At 48.9% G+C, this 24486-nt stretch overlaps 1 protein-coding gene across 1 annotated transcript in view; it reads left to right on the plus strand.

The window, feature by feature from the left end:
• Positions 1 to 24279, plus strand: part of LOC142187231 (T-cell leukemia homeobox protein 3-like) — a 79689-nt gene extending 55410 nt beyond the window's left edge. The window contains exons 2-3 of the mRNA XM_075261492.1: positions 19051 to 19288; positions 24090 to 24279. Coding sequence (XP_075117593.1) covers positions 19051 to 19288; positions 24090 to 24279 — 428 coding nt within the window. The remainder of the gene's footprint in view (positions 1 to 19050; positions 19289 to 24089) is intronic.
• The last annotated feature ends 207 nt before the right edge of the window (positions 24280 to 24486 follow it).

Genomic DNA, 24486 nt, shown 5'->3' on the forward strand with positions numbered 1-24486 from the left:
GCCTCCTTCCTTGTCTTCTCCTTTTGTACAGTATTGACCCTGTGCCTCCTTCCTTGTCTTCTCCTTTTGTACAGTATTGACCCTGTGCCTCCTTCCTTGTCTTCTCCTTTCTTACAGTATTATCCCTGTGCCTCCTTCCTTGTCTTCTGGTCTTGTACAGTATTGACCCTGTGCCTCCTTCCTTGTCTTCTCCTTTCGTACAGTATTGACCCTGTGCCTCCTTCCTTGTCTTCTCCTTTCGTACAGTATTGACCCTGTGCCTCCTTCCTTGTCTTCTCATTTCGTACAGTATTGACCCTGTGCCTCCTTCCTTGTCTTCTCCTTTCGTACAGTATTGACCCTGTGCCTCCTTCCTTGTCTTCTGGTCTTGTACAGAATTGACCCTGTGCCTCCTTCCTTTTCTTCTCCTTTCGTACAGTATTGACCCTGTGCCTCTTTCCTTGTCTTCTCCTTTCGTACAGAATTGACCCTGTGCCTCCTTCCTTGTCTTCTCCTTTCGTACAGTATTGACCCTGTGCCTCCTTCCTTGTCTTCTCCTTTTGTGCAGAATTGACCCCGTTCCTCCTTCCTTGTATTCTCCTTTTGTACAGAATTGACCCTGTGCCTCCCTGCTTGTCTTCTCCTTTCGTACAGTATTGACCCTGTTCCTCCGTGCTTATCTTCTCCTTTCGTACAATATTGACCCTGTGCCTCCTCCCTTGTCTTCTCCTTTTGTATAGTATTGACCCTGTGCCTCCTTACTTGTCTTCTCCTTTCGTATAGTATTGACCCTGTGCCTCCTCCCTTGTCTTCTCCTTTTGTTCAGTATTGACCCTGTGCCTCCTTCCTTGTCTTCTGGTCTCGTACAGTATTGACCCTGTGCCTCCTTCCTTGTCTTCTCCTTTTGTACAGTATTGACCCTGTGCCTCCTTCCTTGTCTTCTCCTTTTGTACAGTATTGACCCGGTGTCTCCTTCCTTGTCTTCTGGTCTCGTACAGTATTATCCCTGTGCCTCCCTGCTTGTCTTCTCCTTTTGTACAGTATTGACCTTGTGCCTCCCTGCGTGTCTTCTCATTTCATACAGTATTGACCCTGTGCCTCCATCCTTGTCTTCTGGTCTTGTACAGTATTGACCCTGTGCCTCCTTCCTTTTCTTCTCCTTTCGTACAGTATTGACCCTGTGCCTCCTTCCTTATCTTCTCCTTTCGTACAGAATTGACCCTGTGCCTCCTTCCTTGTCTTCTCCTTTTGTACAGTATAGACCATGTGCCTCCTTCCTTATCTTCTCCTTTCGTACAGAATTGACCCTGTGCCTCCTTCCTTTTCTTCTCCTTTTGTACAGTATTGACCCTGTGCCTCCTTCCTTTTCTTCTCCTTTCGTACAGTATTGACCCTGTGCCTCCTTCCTTGTCTTCTCCTTTTGTACAGTATTGACCCTGTGCCTCCTTCCTTGTCTTCTCCTTTCGTACAATATTATCCCTGTGCCTCCTTCCTTGTCTTCTGGTCTTGTACAGTATTGACCCTGTGCCTCCTTCCTTGTCTTCTCCTTTCGTACAGTATTGACCCTGTGCCTCCTTCCTTGTCTTCTCTTTTTGTACAGTAATGACCCTGTGCCTTCTTCCTTGTCTTCTCCTTTCTTACAGTATTATCCCTGTGCCTCCTTCCTTGTCTTCTGGTCTTGTACAGTATTGACCCTGTGCCTCCTTCCTTGTCTTCTCCTTTCGTACAGAATTGACCCTGTGCCTTCTTCCTTGTCTTCTCATTTCGTACAGTATTGACCCTGTGCCCCGTTCCTTGTCTTCTCCTTTCGTACAGTATTGACCCTGTGCCTCCTTCCTTATCTTCTCCTTTCGTACAGAATTGACCCTGTGCCTTCTTCCTTGTCTTCTCCTTTTGTGCAGTATTGACCCTGTGCCTCCTTCCTTGTCTTCTCCTTTTGTACAGAATTGACCCTGTGCCTCCCTGCTTGTCTTCTCCTTTCGTACAGTATTGACCCTGTTTCTCCCTGCTTATCTTCTCCTTTCGTACAGTATTGACCCTGTGCCTCCTTCCTTGTCTTCTGGTCTTGTACAGTATTGATCCTGTGCCTCCTCCCTTGTCTTCTCCTTTTGTATAGTATTGACCCTGTGCCTCCTTACTTGTCTTCTCCTTTCGTATAGTATTGACCCTGTGCCTCCTCCCTTGTCTTCTCCTTTTGTTCAGTATTGACCCTGTGCCTCCTTCCTTGTCTTCTGGTCTCGTACAGTATTGACCCTGTGCCTCCTTCCTTGTCTTCTCCTTTTGTACAGTATTGACCCTGTGCCTCCTTCCTTGTCTTCTCCTTTTGTACAGTATTGACCCGGTGTCTCCTTCCTTGTCTTCTGGTCTCGTACAGTATTATCCCTGTGCCTCCCTGCTTGTCTTCTCCTTTTGTACAGTATTGACCTTGTGCCTCCCTGCGTGTCTTCTCATTTCATACAGTATTGACCCTGTGCCTCCATCCTTGTCTTCTGGTCTTGTACAGTATTGACCCTGTGCCTCCTTCCTTTTCTTCTCCTTTCGTACAGTATTGACCCTGTGCCTCCTTCCTTATCTTCTCCTTTCGTACAGAATTGACCCTGTGCCTCCTTCCTTGTCTTCTCCTTTTGTACAGTATAGACCATGTGCCTCCTTCCTTATCTTCTCCTTTCGTACAGAATTGACCCTGTGCCTCCTTCCTTTTCTTCTCCTTTTGTACAGTATTGACCCTGTGCCTCCTTCCTTTTCTTCTCCTTTCGTACAGTATTGACCCTGTGCCTCCTTCCTTGTCTTCTCCTTTTGTACAGTATTGACCCTGTGCCTCCTTCCTTGTCTTCTCCTTTCGTACAATATTATCCCTGTGCCTCCTTCCTTGTCTTCTGGTCTTGTACAGTATTGACCCTGAGCCTCCTTCCTTGTCTTCTCCTTTCGTACAGTATTGACCCTGTGCCTCCTTCCTTGTCTTCTCTTTTTGTACAGTAATGACCCTGTGCCTTCTTCCTTGTCTTCTCCTTTCTTACAGTATTATCCCTGTGCCTCCTTCCTTGTCTTCTGGTCTTGTACAGTATTGACCCTGTGCCTCCTTCCTTGTCTTCTCCTTTCGTACAGAATTGACCCTGTGCCTTCTTCCTTGTCTTCTCATTTCGTACAGTATTGACCCTGTGCCCCGTTCCTTGTCTTCTCCTTTCGTACAGTATTGACCCTGTGCCTCCTTCCTTATCTTCTCCTTTCGTACAGAATTGACCCTGTGCCTTCTTCCTTGTCTTCTCCTTTCGTACAGTATTGACCCTGTTTCTCCCTGCTTATCTTCTCCTTTCGTACAGTATTGACCCTGTGCCTCCTTCCTTGTCTTCTGGTCTTGTACAGTATTGATCCTGTGCCTCCTCCCTTGTCTTCTCCTTTTGTATAGTATTGACCCTGTGCCTCCTTACTTGTCTTCTCCTTTCGTATAGTATTGACCCTGTGCCTCTTCCCTTGTCTTCTCCTTTTGTTCAGTATTGACCCTGTGCCTCCTTCCTTGTCTTCTGGTCTCGTACAGTATTGACCCTGTGCCTCCTTCCTTGTCTTCTCCTTTTGTACAGTATTGACCCGGTTTCTCCTTCCTTGTCTTCTGGTCTCGTACAGTATTATCCCTGTGCCTCCCTGCTTGTCTTCTCCTTTTGTACAGTATTGACCTTGTGCCTCCCTGCGTGTCTTCTCATTTCATACAGTATTGACCCTGTGCCTCCTTCCTTATCTTCTCCTTTTGTACAGTATTGACCCTGTGCCTCATTCCTTGTCTTATCCTTTTGTACAGTATTGACCCTGTGCCTCCTTCCTTATCTTCTCCTTTCGTACAGAATTGACCCTGTGCCTCCTTCCTTGTCTTCTTTTGTACAGTATTGACCCTGTGCCTCCTTCCTTGTCTTCTCCTTTCGTACAGTATTATCCTGTGCCTCCTTCCTTGTCTTCTGGTCTTGTACAGTATTGACCCTGTGCCTCCTTCCTTGTCTTCTCCTTTCGTACAGTATTGACCCTGTGCCTCCTTCCTTGTCTTCTCATTTCGTACAGTATTGACCCTGTGCCTCCTTCCTTTTCTTCTGGTCTTGTACAGTATTGACCCTGTGCCTCCTTCCTTGTCTTCTCCTTTTGTACAGTATTGACCCTGTGCCTCCTTCCTTGTCTTCTCCTTTTGTACAGTATTGACCCTGTGCCTCCTTCCTTGTCTTCTCCTTTCTTACAGTATTATCCCTGTGGCCTCCTTCCTTGTCTTCTGGTCTTGTACAGTATTGACCCTGTGCCTCCTTCCTTGTCTTCTCCTTTCGTACAGTATTGACCCTGTGCCTCCTTCCTTGTCTTCTCATTTCGTACAGTATTGACCCTGTGCCTCCTTCCTTGTCTTCTCCTTTTGTACAGTATTGACCCTGTGCCTCCTTCCTTGTCTTCTCCTTTCGTACAGTATTGACCCTGTGCCTCCTTCCTTGTCTTCTGGTCTTGTACAGAATTGACCCTGTGCCTCCTTCCTTTTCTTCTCCTTTCGTACAGTATTGACCCTGTGCCTCCTTCCTTGTCTTCTCCTTTTGTACAGTATTGACCCTGTGCCTCCTTCCTTGTCTTCTCCTTTCGTACAGTATTGACCCTGTGCCTCCTTCCTTGTCTTCTGGTCTTGTACAGAATTGACCCTGTGCCTCCTTCCTTTTCTTCTCCTTTCGTACAGTATTGACCCTGTGCCTCTTTCCTTGTCTTCTCCTTCGTACAGAATTGACCCTGTGCCTCCTTCCTTTTCCTCTCCTTTTGTACAGTATTGACCCTGTGCCTCCTTCCTTGTCTTCTCCTTTCGTACAGTATTGACCCTGTGCCTCCTTCCTTGTCTTCTTCTTTTGTGCAGAATTGACCCCGTTCCTCTTCCTTGTATTCTCCTTTTGTACAGAATTGACCCTGTGCCTCCCTGCTTGTCTTCTCCTTTCGTACAGTATTGACCCTGTTCCTCCCTGCTTATCTTCTCCTTTCGTACAATATTGACCCTGTGCCTCCTCCCTTGTCTTCTCCTTTTGTATAGTATTGACCCTGTGCCTCCTTACTTGTCTTCTCCTTTCGTATAGTATTGACCCTGTGCCTCCTCCCTTGTCTTCTCCTTTTGTTCAGTATTGACCCTGTGCCTCCTTCCTTGTCTTCTGGTCTCGTACAGTATTGACCCTGTGCCTCCTTCCTTGTCTTCTCCTTTTGTACAGTATTGACCCTGTGCCTCCTTCCTTGTCTTCTCCTTTTGTACAGTATTGACCCGGTGTCTCCTTCCTTGTCTTCTGGTCTCGTACAGTATTATCCCTGTGCCTCCCTGCTTGTCTTCTCCTTTTGTACAGTATTGACCTTGTGCCTCCCTGCGTGTCTTCTCATTTCATACAGTATTGACCCTGTGCCTCCATCCTTGTCTTCTGGTCTTGTACAGTATTGACCCTGTGCCTCCTTCCTTTTCTTCTCCTTTCGTACAGTATTGACCCTGTGCCTCCTTCCTTATCTTCTCCTTTCGTACAGAATTGACCCTGTGCCTCCTTCCTTGTCTTCTCCTTTTGTACAGTATAGACCATGTGCCTCCTTCCTTATCTTCTCCTTTCGTACAGAATTGACCCTGTGCCTCCTTCCTTTTCTTCTCCTTTTGTACAGTATTGACCCTGTGCCTCCTTCCTTTTCTTCTCCTTTCGTACAGTATTGACCCTGTGCCTCCTTCCTTGTCTTCTCCTTTTGTACAGTATTGACCCTGTGCCTCCTTCCTTGTCTTCTCCTTTCGTACAATATTATCCCTGTGCCTCCTTCCTTGTCTTCTGGTCTTGTACAGTATTGACCCTGTGCCTCCTTCCTTGTCTTCTCCTTTCGTACAGTATTGACCCTGTGCCTCCTTCCTTGTCTTCTCTTTTTGTACAGTAATGACCCTGTGCCTTCTTCCTTGTCTTCTCCTTTCTTACAGTATTATCCCTGTGCCTCCTTCCTTGTCTTCTGGTCTTGTACAGTATTGACCCTGTGCCTCCTTCCTTGTCTTCTCCTTTCGTACAGAATTGACCCTGTGCCTTCTTCCTTGTCTTCTCATTTCGTACAGTATTGACCCTGTGCCCCGTTCCTTGTCTTCTCCTTTCGTACAGTATTGACCCTGTGCCTCCTTCCTTATCTTCTCCTTTCGTACAGAATTGACCCTGTGCCTTCTTCCTTGTCTTCTCCTTTCGTACAGTATTGACCCTGTTTCTCCCTGCTTATCTTCTCCTTTCGTACAGTATTGACCCTGTGCCTCCTTCCTTGTCTTCTGGTCTTGTACAGTATTGATCCTGTGCCTCCTCCCTTGTCTTCTCCTTTTGTATAGTATTGACCCTGTGCCTCCTTACTTGTCTTCTCCTTTCGTATAGTATTGACCCTGTGCCTCTTCCCTTGTCTTCTCCTTTTGTTCAGTATTGACCCTGTGCCTCCTTCCTTTTCTTCTCCTTTCGTACAGTATTGACCCTGTGCCTCCTTCCTTATCTTCTCCTTTCGTACAGAATTGACCCTGTGCCTCCTTCCTTGTCTTCTCCTTTTGTACAGTATAGACCATGTGCCTCCTTCCTTATCTTCTCCTTTCGTACAGAATTGACCCTGTGCCTCCTTCCTTTTCTTCTCCTTTTGTACAGTATTGACCCTGTGCCTCCTTCCTTTTCTTCTCCTTTCGTACAGTATTGACCCTGTGCCTCCTTCCTTGTCTTCTCCTTTTGTACAGTATTGATCCTGTGCCTCCTTCCTTGTCTTCTCCTTTCGTACAATATTATCCCTGTGCCTCCTTCCTTGTCTTCTGGTCTTGTACAGTATTGACCCTGTGCCTCCTTCCTTGTCTTCTCCTTTCGTACAGTATTGACCCTGTGCCTCCTTCCTTGTCTTCTCTTTTTGTACAGTAATGACCCTGTGCCTTCTTCCTTGTCTTCTCCTTTCTTACAGTATTATCCCTGTGCCTCCTTCCTTGTCTTCTGGTCTTGTACAGTATTGACCCTGTGCCTCCTTCCTTGTCTTCTCCTTTCGTACAGAATTGACCCTGTGCCTTCTTCCTTGTCTTCTCATTTCGTACAGTATTGACCCTGTGCCCCGTTCCTTGTCTTCTCCTTTCGTACAGTATTGACCCTGTGCCTCCTTCCTTATCTTCTCCTTTCGTACAGAATTGACCCTGTGCCTTCTTCCTTGTCTTCTCCTTTCGTACAGTATTGACCCTGTTTCTCCCTGCTTATCTTCTCCTTTCGTACAGTATTGACCCTGTGCCTCCTTCCTTGTCTTCTGGTCTTGTACAGTATTGATCCTGTGCCTCCTCCCTTGTCTTCTCCTTTTGTATAGTATTGACCCTGTGCCTCCTTACTTGTCTTCTCCTTTCGTATAGTATTGACCCTGTGCCTCTTCCCTTGTCTTCTCCTTTTGTTCAGTATTGACCCTGTGCCTCCTTCCTTGTCTTCTGGTCTCGTACAGTATTGACCCTGTGCCTCCTTCCTTGTCTTCTCCTTTTGTACAGTATTGACCCGGTGTCTCCTTCCTTGTCTTCTGGTCTCGTACAGTATTATCCCTGTGCCTCCCTGCTTGTCTTCTCCTTTTGTACAGTATTGACCTTGTGCCTCCCTGCGTGTCTTCTCATTTCATACAGTATTGACCCTGTGCCTCCTTCCTTATCTTCTCCTTTTGTACAGTATTGACCCTGTGCCTCATTCCTTGTCTTATCCTTTTGTACAGTATTGACCCTGTGCCTCCTTCCTTATCTTCTCCTTTCGTACAGAATTGACCCTGTGCCTCCTTCCTTGTCTTCTTTTGTACAGTATTGACCCTGTGCCTCCTTCCTTGTCTTCTCCTTTCGTACAGTATTATCCCTGTGCCTCCTTCCTTGTCTTCTGGTCTTGTACAGTATTGACCCTGTGCCTCCTTCCTTGTCTTCTCCTTTCGTACAGTATTGACCCTGTGCCTCCTTCCTTGTCTTCTCTTTTTGTACAGTAATGACCCTGTGCCTCCTTCCTTGTCTTCTCCTTTCGTACAGTATTATCCCTGTGCCTCCTTCCTTGTCTTCTGGTCTTGTACAGTATTGACACTGTGCCTCCTTCCTTGTCTTCTCCTTTCGTACAGTATTGACCCTGTGCCTCCTTCCTTGTCTTCTCATTTCGTACAGTATTGACCCTGTGCCTCCTTCCTTTTCTTCTGGTCTTGTACAGTATTGACCCTGTGCCTCCTTCCTTGTCTTCTCCTTTTGTACAGTATTGACCCTGTGCCTTCTTCCTTGTCTTCTGGTCTTGTACAGTATTGACCCTGTGCCTCCTTCCTTGTCTTCTCCTTTTGTACAGTATTGACCCTGTGCCTCCTTCCTTGTCTTCTCCTTTTGTACAGTATTGACCCTGTGCCTCCTTCCTTGTCTTCTCCTTTCTTACAGTATTATCCCTGTGCCTCCTTCCTTGTCTTCTGGTCTTGTACAGTATTGACCCTGTGCCTCCTTCCTTGTCTTCTCCTTTCGTACAGTATTGACCCTGTGCCTCCTTCCTTGTCTTCTCATTTCGTACAGTATTGACCCTGTGCCTCCTTCCTTGTCTTCTCCTTTTGTACAGTATTGACCCTGTGCCTCCTTCCTTGTCTTCTCCTTTCGTACAGTATTGACCCTGTGCCTCCTTCCTTGTCTTCTGGTCTTGTACAGAATTGACCCTGTGCCTCCTTCCTTTTCTTCTCCTTTCGTACAGTATTGACCCTGTGCCTCTTTCCTTGTCTTCTCCTTTCGTACAGAATTGACCCTGTGCCTCCTTCCTTTTCCTCTCCTTTTGTACAGTATTGACCCTGTGCCTCCTTCCTTGTCTTCTCCTTTCGTACAGTATTGACCCTGTGCCTCCTTCCTTGTCTTCTCCTTTTGTGCAGAATTGACCCCGTTCCTCCTTCCTTGTATTCTCCTTTTGTACAGAATTGACCCTGTGCCTCCCTGCTTGTCTTCTCCTTTCGTACAGTATTGACCCTGTTCCTCCCTGCTTATCTTCTCCTTTCGTACAATATTGACCCTGTGCCTCCTCCCTTGTCTTCTCCTTTTGTATAGTATTGACCCTGTGCCTCCTTACTTGTCTTCTCCTTTCGTATAGTATTGACCCTGTGCCTCCTCCCTTGTCTTCTCCTTTTGTTCAGTATTGACCCTGTGCCTCCTTCCTTGTCTTCTGGTCTCGTACAGTATTGACCCTGTGCCTCCTTCCTTGTCTTCTCCTTTTGTACAGTATTGACCCTGTGCCTCCTTCCTTGTCTTCTCCTTTTGTACAGTATTGACCCGGTGTCTCCTTCCTTGTCTTCTGGTCTCGTACAGTATTATCCCTGTGCCTCCCTGCTTGTCTTCTCCTTTTGTACAGTATTGACCTTGTGCCTCCCTGCGTGTCTTCTCATTTCATACAGTATTGACCCTGTGCCTCCATCCTTGTCTTCTGGTCTTGTACAGTATTGACCCTGTGCCTCCTTCCTTTTCTTCTCCTTTCGTACAGTATTGACCCTGTGCCTCCTTCCTTATCTTCTCCTTTCGTACAGAATTGACCCTGTGCCTCCTTCCTTGTCTTCTCCTTTTGTACAGTATAGACCATGTGCCTCCTTCCTTATCTTCTCCTTTCGTACAGAATTGACCCTGTGCCTCCTTCCTTTTCTTCTCCTTTTGTACAGTATTGACCCTGTGCCTCCTTCCTTTTCTTCTCCTTTCGTACAGTATTGACCCTGTGCCTCCTTCCTTGTCTTCTCCTTTTGTACAGTATTGACCCTGTGCCTCCTTCCTTGTCTTCTCCTTTCGTACAATATTATCCCTGTGCCTCCTTCCTTGTCTTCTGGTCTTGTACAGTATTGACCCTGTGCCTCCTTCCTTGTCTTCTCCTTTCGTACAGTATTGACCCTGTGCCTCCTTCCTTGTCTTCTCTTTTTGTACAGTAATGACCCTGTGCCTTCTTCCTTGTCTTCTCCTTTCTTACAGTATTATCCCTGTGCCTCCTTCCTTGTCTTCTGGTCTTGTACAGTATTGACCCTGTGCCTCCTTCCTTGTCTTCTCCTTTCGTACAGAATTGACCCTGTGCCTTCTTCCTTGTCTTCTCATTTCGTACAGTATTGACCCTGTGCCCCGTTCCTTGTCTTCTCCTTTCGTACAGTATTGACCCTGTGCCTCCTTCCTTATCTTCTCCTTTCGTACAGAATTGACCCTGTGCCTTCTTCCTTGTCTTCTCCTTTTGTGCAGTATTGACCCTGTGCCTCCTTCCTTGTCTTCTCCTTTTGTACAGAATTGACCCTGTGCCTCCCTGCTTGTCTTCTCCTTTCGTACAGTATTGACCCTGTTTCTCCCTGCTTATCTTCTCCTTTCGTACAGTATTGACCCTGTGCCTCCTTCCTTGTCTTCTGGTCTTGTACAGTATTGATCCTGTGCCTCCTCCCTTGTCTTCTCCTTTTGTATAGTATTGACCCTGTGCCTCCTTACTTGTCTTCTCCTTTCGTATAGTATTGACCCTGTGCCTCTTCCCTTGTCTTCTCCTTTTGTTCAGTATTGACCCTGTGCCTCCTTCCTTGTCTTCTGGTCTCGTACAGTATTGACCCTGTGCCTCCTTCCTTGTCTTCTCCTTTTGTACAGTATTGACCCGGTGTCTCCTTCCTTGTCTTCTGGTCTCGTACAGTATTATCCCTGTGCCTCCCTGCTTGTCTTCTCCTTTTGTACAGTATTGACCTTGTGCCTCCCTGCGTGTCTTCTCATTTCATACAGTATTGACCCTGTGCCTCCTTCCTTATCTTCTCCTTTTGTACAGTATTGACCCTGTGCCTCATTCCTTGTCTTATCCTTTTGTACAGTATTGACCCTGTGCCTCCTTCCTTATCTTCTCCTTTCGTACAGAATTGACCCTGTGCCTCCTTCCTTGTCTTCTTTTGTACAGTATTGACCCTGTGCCTCCTTCCTTGTCTTCTCCTTTCGTACAGTATTATCCCTGTGCCTCCTTCCTTGTCTTCTGGTCTTGTACAGTATTGACCCTGTGCCTCCTTCCTTGTCTTCTCCTTTCGTACAGTATTGACCCTGTGCCTCCTTCCTTGTCTTCTCATTTCGTACAGTATTGACCCTGTGCCTCCTTCCTTTTCTTCTGGTCTTGTACAGTATTGACCCTGTGCCTCCTTCCTTGTCTTCTCCTTTTGTACAGTATTGACCCTGTGCCTCCTTCCTTGTCTTCTCCTTTTGTACAGTATTGACCCTGTGCCTCCTTCCTTGTCTTCTCCTTTCTTACAGTATTATCCCTGTGCCTCCTTCCTTGTCTTCTGGTCTTGTACAGTATTGACCCTGTGCCTCCTTCCTTGTCTTCTCCTTTCGTACAGTATTGACCCTGTGCCTCCTTCCTTGTCTTCTCATTTCGTACAGTATTGACCCTGTGCCTCCTTCCTTGTCTTCTCCTTTTGTACAGTATTGACCCTGTGCCTCCTTCCTTGTCTTCTCCTTTCGTACAGTATTGACCCTGTGCCTCCTTCCTTGTCTTCTGGTCTTGTACAGAATTGACCCTGTGCCTCCTTCCTTTTCTTCTCCTTTCGTACAGTATTGACCCTGTGCCTCTTTCCTTGTCTTCTCCTTTTGTACAGTATTGACCATGTGCCTCCTTCCTTGTCTTCTCCTTTCGTACAGAATTGACCCTGTGCCTCCTTCCTTTTCCTCTCCTTTTGTACAGTATTGACCCTGTGCCTCCTTCCTTGTCTTCTCCTTTCGTACAGTATTGACCCTGTGCCTCCTTCCTTGTCTTCTCCTTTTGTGCAGAATTGACCCCGTTCCTCCTTCCTTGTATTCTCCTTTTGTACAGAATTGACCCTGTGCCTCCCTGCTTGTCTTCTCCTTTCGTACAGTATTGACCCTGTTCCTCCCTGCTTATCTTCTCCTTTCGTACAATATTGACCCTGTGCCTCCTTCCTTGTCTTCTGGTCTTGTACAGTATTGATCCTGTGCCTCCTCCCTTGTCTTCTCCTTTTGTATAGTATTGACCCTGTGCCTCCTTACTTGTCTTCTCCTTTCGTATAGTATTGACCCTGTGCCTCCTCCCTTGTCTTCTCCTTTTGTTCAGTATTGACCCTGTGCCTCCTTCCTTGTCTTCTGGTCTCGTACAGTATTGACCCTGTGCCTCCTTCCTTGTCTTCTCCTTTTGTACAGTATTGACCCTGTGCCTCCTTCCTTGTCTTCTCCTTTTGTACAGTATTGACCCGGTGTCTCCTTCCTTGTCTTCTGGTCTCGTACAGTATTATCCCTGTGCCTCCCTGCTTGTCTTCTCCTTTTGTACAGTATTGACCTTGTGCCTCCCTGCGTGTCTTCTCATTTCATACAGTATTGACCCTGTGCCTCCATCCTTGTCTTCTGGTCTTGTACAGTATTGACCCTGTGCCTCCTTCCTTTTCTTCTCCTTTCATACAGTATTGACCCTGTGCCTCCTTCCTTATCTTCTCCTTTCGTACAGAATTGACCCTGTGCCTCCTTCCTTGTCTTCTCCTTTTGTACAGTATTGACCCTGTGCCTCCTTCCTTATCTTCTCCTTTCGTACAGAATTGACCCTGTGCCTCCTTCCTTTTCTTCTCCTTTTGTACAGTATTGACCCTGTGCCTCCTTCCTTTTCTTCTCCTTTCGTACAGTATTGACCCTGTGCCTCCTTCCTTGTCTTCTCCTTTTGTACAGTATTGACCCTGTGCCTCCTTCCTTGTCTTCTCCTTTCGTACAATATTATCCCTGTGCCTCCTTCCTTGTCTTCTGGTCTTGTACAGTATTGACCCTGTGCCTCCTTCCTTGTCTTCTCCTTTCGTACAGTATTGACCCTGTGCCTCCTTCCTTGTCTTCTCTTTTTGTACAGTAATGACCCTGTGCCTCCTTCCTTGTCTTCTCTTTTTGTACAGTAATGACCCTGTGCCTCCTTCCTTGTCTTCTCCTTTCGTACAGTATTGACCCTGTGCCTCCTTCCTTGTCTTCTCATTTCGTACAGTATTGACCCTGTGCCTCCTTCCTTGTCTTCTGGTCTTGTACAGTATTGACCCTGTGCCTCCTTCCTTGTCTTCTCCTTTTGTACAGTATTGACCCTGTGCCTTCTTCCTTGTCTTCTGGTCTTGTACAGTATTGACCCTGTGCCTCCTTCCTTGTCTTCTCCTTTTGTACAGTATTGATCCTGTGCCTCCTTCCTTGTCTTCTCCTTTTGTACAGCATTGACCCTGTGCCTCCTTCCTTGTCTTCTCCTTTCGTACAGTATTATCCCTGTGCCTCCTCCCTTGTCTTCTCCTTTTGTACAGTATTGACCCTGTGCCTCCCTGCTTGTCTTCTCCTTTTGTACAGTATTGATCCTGTGCCTCCTCCCTTGTCTTCTCCTTTTGTACAGTATTGACCCTGTGCCTCCTTCCTTGTCTTCTCCTTTTGTACAGTATTGACCCTGTGCCTCCTTCCTTGTCTTCTCATTTCGTACAGTATTATCCCTGTGCCTCCTTCCTTGTCTTCTCATTTCGTACAGTATTATCTTTGTGCCTCCCTGCTTGTCTTCTCATTTCGTACAGTATTGACCCTGTGCCTCCTTCCTTGTCTTCTCATTTCGTACAGTATTGATTCCCTATATATATAATTCTCTTATTTATCTTACGCTTAAGCCTAAATCTAACCTTATCAGACAAATCCTAACTCTAACCTGCACTCCTATGTATCTAATGCTAACATCTATACCAGCTACAAGCAAAGACTAAGTGTAATCCTCAGTATAATCTATCCTTAGTCCTGTCTCCGGGCCTTGGACATGACAGAATATTGACCCCTAATCCTCTTGCACTAATTCTTTGCTCTTCCCCTGTTGTGCTGTTTGTTGTCCTAATTTCTTCTCTGGTCCTTATGTGGTGGATCTTGTATCTCTTGGGGATTGGGTGGTCCTGTCTGTGCGTCTTGTTATGTGGTGGATCTTGTATCTCTTGGGGAGATGGTTGTCCTGTCTGTGCATCTTGTTATGTGGTGGATCTTGTATCTCTTGGGGAGTGGGTGGTCCTGTATGTGCATCTTGTTATGTGGTGGATCTTGTATCTCTTGGGGATTGGGTGGTCCTGTCTGTGCATCTTGTTATGTGGTGGATCTTGTATCTCTTGTGGATTGGGTGGTCCGGTCTGTGCATCTTGCTATTGCGTGGGTCTTGTATCTCTTGGGGATTGGGTGGTCCTGTATGTGCATCTTGTTATGTGGTGGATCTTGTATCTCTTGGGGATTGGGTGGTCCTGTATGTGCATCTTGTTATGTGTTGGGTCTTGTATCTCTTGGGGATTGGGTGGTCCTGTCTGTGCATCTTGTTATGTGGTGGATCTTGTATCTCTTGTGGATTGGGTGGTCCTGTATGTGCATCTTGTTATGTGGTGGATCTTGTATCTCTTGGGGAGTGGGTGGTCCTGTATGTGCATCTTGTTATGTGGTGGATCTTGCATCTCTTGGGGATTGGGTGGTCCTGTATGTGCATCTTGTTATGTGGTGGATCTTGTATCTCTTGGGGAGTGGGTGGTCCTGTCTGTGCGTCTTGTTATGTGGTGGATCTTGTATCTCTTGGGGAGTGGGTGGTCCTGTCTGTGCATCTTGTTATGTGGTGGATCTTGTATCTCTTGGGGATTGGGTGGTCCTGTCTGTGCATCTTGTTATGTGGTGGATCTTGTATCTCTTGGGGATTGGGTGGTCCTGTATGTGCATCTTATTATGTGGTGGATCTTGTATCTCTTGGGGATTGGGTGGTCCTGTATGTGCATCTTGTTATGTGGTGGATCTTGTATCTCTTGGGGATTGGGTGGTCCTGTATGTGCATCTTGTTATGTGGTGGATCTTGTATCTCTTGGGGAGTGGGTGGTCCTGTATGTGCATCTTGTTATGTGGTGGATCTTGTATCTCTTGGGGATTGGGTGGTCCTGTATGTGCATCTTGTTATGTGGTGGATCTTGTATCTCTTGGGGATTGGGTGATCCTGTCTGTGCGTCTTGTTATGAGGTGAATCTTGTATCTCTTGGGGAGTGGGTGGTCCTGTCTGTGCATCTTGTTATGTGGTGGATCTTGTATCTCTTGGGGATTGGGTGGTCCTGTATGTGCATCTTGTTATGTGGTGGATCTTGTATCTCTTGGGGATTGGGTGGTCCTGTATGTGCATCTTGTTATGTGGTGGATCTTGTATCTCTTGGGGATTGGGTGGTCCTGTATGTGCATCTTGTTATGTGGTGGATCTTGTATTTCTTGGGGATTGGGTGGTCCTGTATGTGCATCTTGTTATGTGGTGGATCTTGTATCTCTTGGGGAGTGGGTGGTCCTGTATGTGCATCTTGTTATGTGGTGGATCTTGTATCTCTTGGGGATTGGGTGGTCCTGTATGTGCATCTTGTTATGTGGTGGATCTTGTATCTCTTGGGGATTGGGTGGTCCTGTCTGTGCATCTTGTTATGTGGTGGATCTTGTATCTCTTGGGGATTGGGTGGTCCTGTATGTGCATCTTGTTATGTGGTGGGTCTTGTATCTCTTGGGGAGTGGGTGGTCCTGTCTGTGCATCTTGTTATGTGGTGGATCTTGTATCTCTTGGGGAGTGGGTGGTCCTGTCTGTGCATCTTGTTATGTGGTGGATCTTGTATCTCTTGGGGTGACAGTGGTCCTGTCTGTGCATCTTGTTATGTGGTGGATCTTGTATCTCTTGGGGAGATGGTTGTCCTGTCTGTGCATCTTGTTATGGGGTGGATCTTGTATCTCTTGTGGATTGGGTGGTCCGGTCTGTGCATCTTGCTATTGGGTGGGTCTTGTATCTCTTGGGGATTGGGTGGTCCTGTATGTGCATCTTGTTATGTGATGGCTCTTGTATCTCTTGGGGAGTGGGTGGTCCTGTCTGTGCATCTTGTTATGTGGTGGATCTTGTATCTCTTGGGGATTGGGTGGTCCTGTATGTGCATCTTGTTATGTGGTGGATCTTGTATCTCTTGGGGATTGGGTGGTCCTGTATGTGCATCTTGTTATGTGGTGGATCTTGTATCTCTTGGGGAGATGGTGGTCCTGTCTGTGCATCTTGTTATGTGTTGGGTCTTGTACCTCTTGGGGAGTGGGTGGTCCTGTCTGTGCATCTTGTTATGTGGTGGATCTTGTATCTCTTGGGGATTGGGTGGTCCTGTATGTGCATCTTGTTATGTGGTGGATCTTGTATCTCTTGGGGATTGGGTGGTCCTGTATGTGCATCTTATTATGTGGTGGGTCTTGTATCTCTTGGAGATTGGGTGGTCCTGTCTGTGCATCTTGTTATGTGGTGTGTCTTGTATCTCCTGAGTATTGGGTGGTCCTGTCTGTGCATCTTGTTATGTGGTGGGTCTTGTATCTCTTGGGGAGTGGGTGGTCCTGTATGTGCATCTTGTTATGTGGTGGGTCTTGTATCTCTTGGGGATTGGGTGATCCTGTCTGTGCATCTTGCTATTGGGTGGGTCTTGTATCTCTTGGGGAGTGGGTGGTCCTGTATGTGCATCTTGTTATGTGGTGGGTCTTGTATCTCTTGGGGATTGGGTGGTCCTGTATGTGCATCTTGTTATGTGTTGGGTCTTGTATCTCTTGGGGATTGGGTGGTCCTGTATGTGCATCTTGTTATGTGGTGGATCTTGTATCTCTTGGGGATTGGGTGGTCCTGTATGTGCATCTTGTTATGTGGTGGATCTTGTATCTCTTGGGGAGTGGGTGGTCCTGTATGTGCATCTTGTTATGTGTTGGGTCTTGTATCTCTTGGGGATTGGGTGGTCCTGTATGTGCATCTTGTTATGTGGTGGGTCTTGTATCTCTTGGGGATTGGGTGGTCCTGTATGTGCATCTTGTTATGTGGTGGATCTTGTATCTCTTGGGGATTGGGTGGTCCTGTATGTGCATCTTGTTATGTGGTGGATCTTGTATCTCTTGGGGATTGGGTGGTCCTGTATGTGCATCTTGTTATGTGGTGGATCTTGTATCTCTTGGGGATTGGGTGGTCCTGTATGTGCATCTTGTTATGTGGTGGATCTTGTATCTCTTGGGGAGATGGTGGTCCTGTCTGTGCATCTTGTTATGTGTTGGGTCTTGTACCTCTTGGGGAGTGGGTGGTCCTGTCTGTGCATCTTGTTATGTGGTGGATCTTGTATCTCTTGGGGATTGGGTGGTCCTGTATGTGCATCTTGTTATGTGGTGGATCTTGTATCTCTTGGGGATTGGGTGGTCCTGTATGTGCATCTTATTATGTGGTGGGTCTTGTATCTCTTGGAGATTGGGTGGTCCTGTCTGTGCATCTTGTTATGTGGTGTGTCTTGTATCTCCTGAGTATTGGGTGGTCCTGTCTGTGCATCTTGTTATGTGGTGGGTCTTGTATCTCTTGGGGAGTGGGTGGTCCTGTATGTGCATCTTGTTATGTGGTGGGTCTTGTATCTCTTGGGGATTGGGTGATCCTGTCTGTGCATCTTGCTATTGGGTGGGTCTTGTATCTCTTGGGGAGTGGGTGGTCCTGTATGTGCATCTTGTTATGTGGTGGGTCTTGTATCTCTTGGGGATTGGGTGGTCCTGTATGTGCATCTTGTTATGTGTTGGGTCTTGTATCTCTTGGGGATTGGGTGGTCCTGTATGTGCATCTTGTTATGTGGTGGATCTTGTATCTCTTGGGGATTGGGTGGTCCTGTATGTGCATCTTGTTATGTGGTGGATCTTGTATCTCTTGGGGAGTGGGTGGTCCTGTATGTGCATCTTGTTATGTGTTGGGTCTTGTATCTCTTGGGGAGTGGGTGGTCCTGTATGTGCATCTTGTTATGTGGTGGGTCTTGTATCTCTTGGGGATTGGGTGGTCCTGTATGTGCATCTTGTTATGTGTTGGGTCTTGTATCTCTTGGGGATTGGGTGGTCCTGTCTGTGCATCTTGTTATGTGGTGGATCTTGTATCTCTTGGGGATTGGGTGGTCCTGTATGTGCATCTTGTTATGTGGTGGGTCTTGTATCTCTTGGGGATTGGGTGGTCCTGTATGTGCATCTTGTTATGTGGTGGGTCTTGTATCTCTTGGGGATTGGGTGGTCCTGTATGTGCATCTTGTTATGTGGTGGATCTTGTATCTCTTGGGGTTTGGGTGGTCCTGTATGTGCATATTGCTATTGGGTGGGTCTTGTATCTCTTAGGGTTTGGGTGGTCCTGTATGTGCATCTTGTTATGTGGTGGATCTTGTATCTCTTGGGGTTTGGGTGGTCCTGTATGTGCATATTGCTATTGGGTGGGTCTTGTATCTCTTGGGGATTGGGTGGTCCTGTATGTGCATCTTGTTATGTGGTGGATCTTGTATCTCTTGGGGATTGGGTGGTCCTGTATGTGCATCTTGTTATGTGGTGGATCTTGTATCTCTTGGGGAGTGGGTGGTCCTGTATGTGCATCTTGTTATGTGGTGGGTCTTGTATCTCTTGGGGATTGGGTGGTCCTGTATGTGCATCTTGTTATGTGTTGGGTCTTGTATCTCTTGGGGATTGGGTGGTCCTGTATGTGCATCTTGTTATGTGGTGGATCTTGTATCTCTTGGGGATTGGGTGGTCCTGTATGTGCATCTTGTTATGTGGTGGATCTTGTATCTCTTGGGGATTGGGTGGTCCTGTATGTGCATCTTGTTATGTGGTGGGTCTTGTATCTCTTGGGGATTGGGTGGTCCTGTATGTGCATCTTGTTATGTGGTGGGTCTTGTATCTCTTGGGGATTGGGTGGTCCTGTATGTGCATCTTGTTATGTGGTGGATCTTGTATCTCTTGGGGTTTGGGTGGTCCTGTATGTGCATATTGCTATTGGGTGGGTCTTGTATCTCTTAGGGTTTGGGTGGTCCTGTATGTGCATCTTGTTATGTGGTGGATCTTGTATCTCTTGGGGTTTGGGTGGTCCTGTATGTGCATATTGCTATTGGGTGGGTCTTGTATCTCTTGGGGTTTGGGTGGTCCTGTCTGTGCATCTTGTTATGTGGTGGATCTTGTATCTCTTGGGGAGTGGGTGGTCCTGTATGTGCATCTTGCTATTGGGTGGGTCTTGTATCTCTTGGGGTGACAGTGGTCCTGTCTGTGCATCTTTTTCTCTCATAGACTTCCTAATAAATCTTTTCTTACCTCAGCTGCTCTTCCGGCCTTCTCTATGTCTCGTCGGATTGGTCATCCCTATCAGAATCGTACGCCCCCAAAGAGGAAGAAACCTCGAACTTCATTTAGTCGTCTACAGATCTGTGAGCTGGAGAAGAGATTCCACCGGCAGAAGTACTTGGCATCTGCTGAAAGGGCCACGCTGGCCAAATCCCTGCGAATGAGCGACTCTCAAGTCAAAACATGGTTTCAAAACCGCAGGACCAAGTGGAGGTGAGGTGACCAGACTGGTTTAGGATCTACAAGATCACTCATTGGTCTTCATGAACTCAGAGACAAATCCAGAGAAATGGATGAAGGTTGGGTCCATAGTAGTTCCCGACCCTCTCCAGGACTAACCTCACATTAACGACCATTCACATTATGATTTGAGGACGGTACAGAAAATGGTTGGGGAGCCTCAGATAACTTTAGTGGTGGAAATTCCGTTTTAAAGTCATCTCAAGTGGCCCCAGTGTTGGCCATAAGGGTTCAGAGACATAGGCTTAGAGCATCAGGGGTCAGGTATAGTCCAGGTACACACCAAGGTCCGGGCAGGTAGTGTCTATGTATAGTCCAGGAGCTGACTGATAGGGTGGGCTGCACAGACATGGGGGCTAAAGGGGTTGTCCAGGATTAAGGTCTTATCACCTGTACAGTGACTGGACGCAGCCATTGACTTCAGTAGGGGCTGAGCTGCATGGACTGACCCTGGCTGCTATACAGGAGACTCAGATCCCAGTCATCAGCCCTAGAGTGTGTATAGCACTGGAATAGGAGGTGACTCTGTACAGCTGGATGGTCCGGAGGGCGGCTGTTGGTCCCCCACCGGTCAGGTACGTATGGCTTGCCCTGAGTATAGGCCATAAAAACCTTAACCTTGGGCAACCGCTTTAAAAACAAGCCAAGGTTAGATACAGGTATAAGGCAGAATGAAATGTTAGATGGGGATGTAATCAGGAAACAATATGGCGGGCCAAGACCCAGGTCAAGTCAATAGTGAACTCGCCGGTGTGAGCCTTTGCTGTGGCGACCGGCTGTGGGCAGGACTAGAAAATATAAAGTGGGCCGGCTGGGATTGTAATGAGAATTGTTACCAACACTTTAAGAAACATCAATAAACGGGGAGAAGAGGAGAAGTGAGCAATATGGAAGGGGCAGAGTGCGCTAGCCAGAGCGAGCAACTTGCGGGGCAGAGTGGGGTAGACAGAGCAAGCACCTGGTGGGGCAGAGTGGGGTAGACAGAGCAAGCACCTGGTGGGGCAGAGTGGGGTAGACAGAGCAAGCACCTGGTGGGGCAGAGTGGGGTAGACAGAGCAAGCACCTGGTGGGGCAGAGTGGGGTAGACAGAGCAAGCACCTGGTGGGGCAGAGTGGGGTAGACAGAGCAAGCACCTGATGGGGCAGAGTGAGGTAGACATAACAAGCACCTGGTGGGGCAGAGTGGGATAGACAGAGCAAGCACCTGGTGGGGCAGAGTGGAGTAGACAGAGCAAGCACCTGGTGGGGCAGAGTGGGGTAGACAGAGCAAGCACCTGATGGGGCAGAGTGAGGTAGACATAACAAGCACCTGGTGGGGCAGAGTGGGATAGACAGAGCAAGCACCTGGTGGGGCAGAGTGGAGTAGACAGAGCAAGCACCTGGTGGGGCAGAGTGGGGTAGACAGAGCAAGCACCTGGTGGGGCAAAGTGAGGTAGACATAACAAGCACCTGATGGGACAGAGTGAGGTAGACATAACAAGCACCTGGTGGGGCAGAGTGGGATAGACAGAGCAAGCACCTGGTGGGGCAGAGTGGAGTAGACAGAGCAAGCACCTGGTGGGGCAGAGTGGGGTAGACAGAGCAAGCACCTGATGGGGCAGAGTGAGGTAGACATAACAAGCACCTGGTGGGGCAGAGTGGGATAGACAGAGCAAGCACCTGGTGGGGCAGAGTGGGGTAGACAGAGCAAGCACCTGATGGGGCAGAGTGAGGTAGACATAACAAGCACCTGGTGGGGCAGAGTGGGATAGACAGAGCAAGCACCTGGTGGGGCAGAGTGGGGTAGACAGAGCAAGCACCTGATGGGGCAGAGTGAGGTAGACATAACAAGCACCTGGTGGGGCAGAGTGGAGTAGACAGAGCAAGCACCTGGTGGGGTAGAGTGGAGTAGACAGAGCAAGCACCTGATAGGGCAGAGTGAGGTAGACAGAGCAAGCACCTGGTGGGGCAGAGTGTGGTAGACAGAGCAAGCACCTGGTTGGGCAGAGTGTGGTAGACAGAGCAAGCACCTGGCGGGGCAGAGTGGAGTAGACAGAGCAATCAACTTGCGGGGCAGAGTGGGGTAGACAGAGCAAGCACCTGGTGGGGCAGAGTGGGGTAGACAGAGCAAGCACCTGGTGGGGCAGAGTGGGGTAGACAGAGCAAGCACCTGGTGGGGCAAAGTGAGGTAGACATAACAAGCACCTGATGGGACAGAGTGAGGTAGACATAACAAGCACCTGGTGGGGCAGAGTGGGATAGACAGAGCAAGCACCTGGTGGGGCAGAGTGGAGTAGACAGAGCAAGCACCTGGTGGGGCAGAGTGGGGTAGACAGAGCAAGCACCTGATGGGGCAGAGTGAGGTAGACATAACAAGCACCTGGTGGGGCAGAGTGGGATAGACAGAGCAAGCACCTGGTGGGGCAGAGTGGGGTAGACAGAGCAAGCACCTGATGGGGCAGAGTGAGGTAGACATAACAAGCACCTGGTGGGGCAGAGTGGAGTAGACAGAGCAAGCACCTGGTGGGGCAGAGTGGAGTAGACAGAGCAAGCACCTAGTGGGGTAGAGTGGAGTAGACAGAGCAAGCACCTGATAGGGCAGAGTGAGGTAGACAGAGCAAGCACCTGATAGGGCAGAGTGAGGTAGACATAACAAGCACCTGGTGGGGCAGAGTGGAATAGACAGAGGAAGCACCTGATGAGGCAGAGTGAGGTAGACATAATAAGCACCTGGTGGGGCAGAGTGTGGTAGACAGAGCAAGCACCTGGCGGGGCAGAGTGGGGTAGACAGAGCGAGCACCTGGTGGGACAGAGTGGAGTAGACAGAGCAAGCACCTGGCGGGGCAGAGTGGGGTAGACAGAGCAAGCACCTGATGGGGCAGAGTGAGGTAGACATAACAAGCACCTGGCGGGGCAGAGTGGGGTAGACAGAGCGAGCACCTGGTGGGGCAGAGTGGAGTAGACAGAGCAAGCACCTGATGGGACAGAGTGGGGAAAACAGATCAAGCACCTGGTGGGGCAGAGTGGAGTAGACAGAGCAAGCACCTGGCGGGGCAGAGTGGAGTAGACAGAGCAAGCACCTGATGGGACAGAGTGGAGTAGACAGAGCAAGCACCTGATGGGGCAGAGTGGAGTAGACAGAGCAAGCACCTGGCGGGGCAGAGTGGAGTAGACAGAGCAAGCACCTGGCGGGGCAGAGTGGAGTAGACAGAGCAAGCACCTGATAGGGCAGACTGAGGTAGACATAACAAGCACCTGGCGGTGCAGAGTGGGGTAGACAGAGCAAGCACCTGGTGGGGCAGAGTGGAATAGACAGAGGAAGCACCTGATGAGGCAGAGTGAGGTAGACATAATAAGCACCTGGTGGGGCAGAGTGTGGTAGACAGAGCAAGCACCTGGCGGGGCAGAGTGGGGTAGACAGAGCGAGCACCTGGTGGGACAGAGTGGAGTAGACAGAGCAAGCACCTGGCGGGGCAGAGTGGGGTAGACAGAGCAAGCACCTGATGGGGCAGAGTGAGGTAGACATAACAAGCACCTGGCGGGGCAGAGTGGGGTAGACAGAGCGAGCACCTGGTGGGGCAGAGTGGAGTAGACAGAGCAAGCACCTGATGGGACAGAGTGGGGAAAACAGATCAAGCACCTGGTGGGGCAGAGTGGAGTAGACAGAGCAAGCACCTGGCGGGGCAGAGTGGAGTAGACAGAGCAAGCACCTGATGGGACAGAGTGGAGTAGACAGAGCAAGCACCTGATGGGGCAGAGTGGAGTAGACAGAGCAAGCACCTGGCGGGGCAGAGTGGAGTAGACAGAGCAAGCACCTGGCGGGGCAGAGTGGAGTAGACAGAGCAAGCACCTGATAGGGCAGACTGAGGTAGACATAACAAGCACCTGGCGGTGCAGAGTGGGGTAGACAGAGCAAGCACCTGGCGGGGCAGAGTGGGGTAGACAGAGCAAGCACCTGGCGGGGCAGAGTGGAGTAGACAGAGCAAGCACCTGGTGGGGCAGAGTGGGGTAGACAGAGCAAGCACCTGGTGGGGCAGAGTGGGGTAGACAGAGCAAGCACCTGGTGGGGCAGAGTGTGGTAGACAGAGCAAGCACCTGTTGGGGCAGAGTGGAGTAGACAGAGCAAGCACCTGATGGGGCAGAGTGGAGTAGACAGAGCAAGCACCTGGTGGGGCAGAGTGGGGTAGACAGAGCAAGCACCTGGTGGGGCAGAGTGGGGTAGACAGAGCAAGCACCTGGTGGGGCAGAGTGGAGTAGCCAGCGCAAGGACCTGATTGGGCAGAGTGATGTAACAAGAGCAAGCAACTGGTGGGGTAGACAGAGCAAGCACCTGGTGGGGCAGAGTGGGGTAGACAGAGCAAGCACCTGTTGGGGCAGAGTGGGGTAGACAGAGCAAGCACCTGGTGGGGCAAAGTGAGGTAGACATAACAAGCACCTGGTGGGGCAGAGTTTGGTAGACAGAGCAAGCACCTGGTGGGGCAGAGTGGGGTAGACAGAGCAAGCACCTGGTGGGGCAGAGTGGGGTAGACAGAGCAAGCACCTGGTGGGGCAGAGCTTGGTAGATAGAGCAAGCACCTGGTGGGGCAGAGTGGGGTAGACAGAGCAAGCACCTGGTGCCTGTGACTGTGAGTGGAATGGGGTGCCATTGTTCATGAGTGTCAGCATTGCAAAGAGTCTACTAAGACAAAGTAGATAAGTGTCCACCTCCCTCGAGTATCTGATGTCTTCTGCTTGTAGGATCTTCATTTCTTATAGGATTTAGCCTGTCTTAATCATCCTCCTATTTGTGTCCTCAGGCGACAGACGGCAGAAGAAAGGGAATCGGAGCGCCAGCAGACAAATCGTATGATGATGCAACTCCAGCAGGAAGCCTTCCAGAAAAGTCTCCAGCCGTCTCTTCCACGAGACCCCCTGTGTACACATAACACCTCACTCTGTGCCCTACAGAACCTACAGCCATGGGCCGATGAGACGGCCAGCTTATGACCGAAACCCCAAGGGTATATGGGACATAAGACATGATGTATGGACATCATGAGATCCTCACACTGCTGGACTCTATGAGACCAGCAACCTTGTTGGACATCATAGGACACCTTGTTCTCAGTTGAAGTAGTCATTGTGGTTGGAAATGTGGACACCATGCCTTGTTTGGCACCTAGAAGATACATAAGGAGAAGAGCCAGAACGGAG

The sequence above is a fragment of the Leptodactylus fuscus genome, unplaced genomic scaffold (assembly GCF_031893055.1).
Source record: "Leptodactylus fuscus isolate aLepFus1 unplaced genomic scaffold, aLepFus1.hap2 HAP2_SCAFFOLD_146, whole genome shotgun sequence".
Classification (NCBI taxonomy): domain Eukaryota; kingdom Metazoa; phylum Chordata; class Amphibia; order Anura; family Leptodactylidae; genus Leptodactylus; species Leptodactylus fuscus.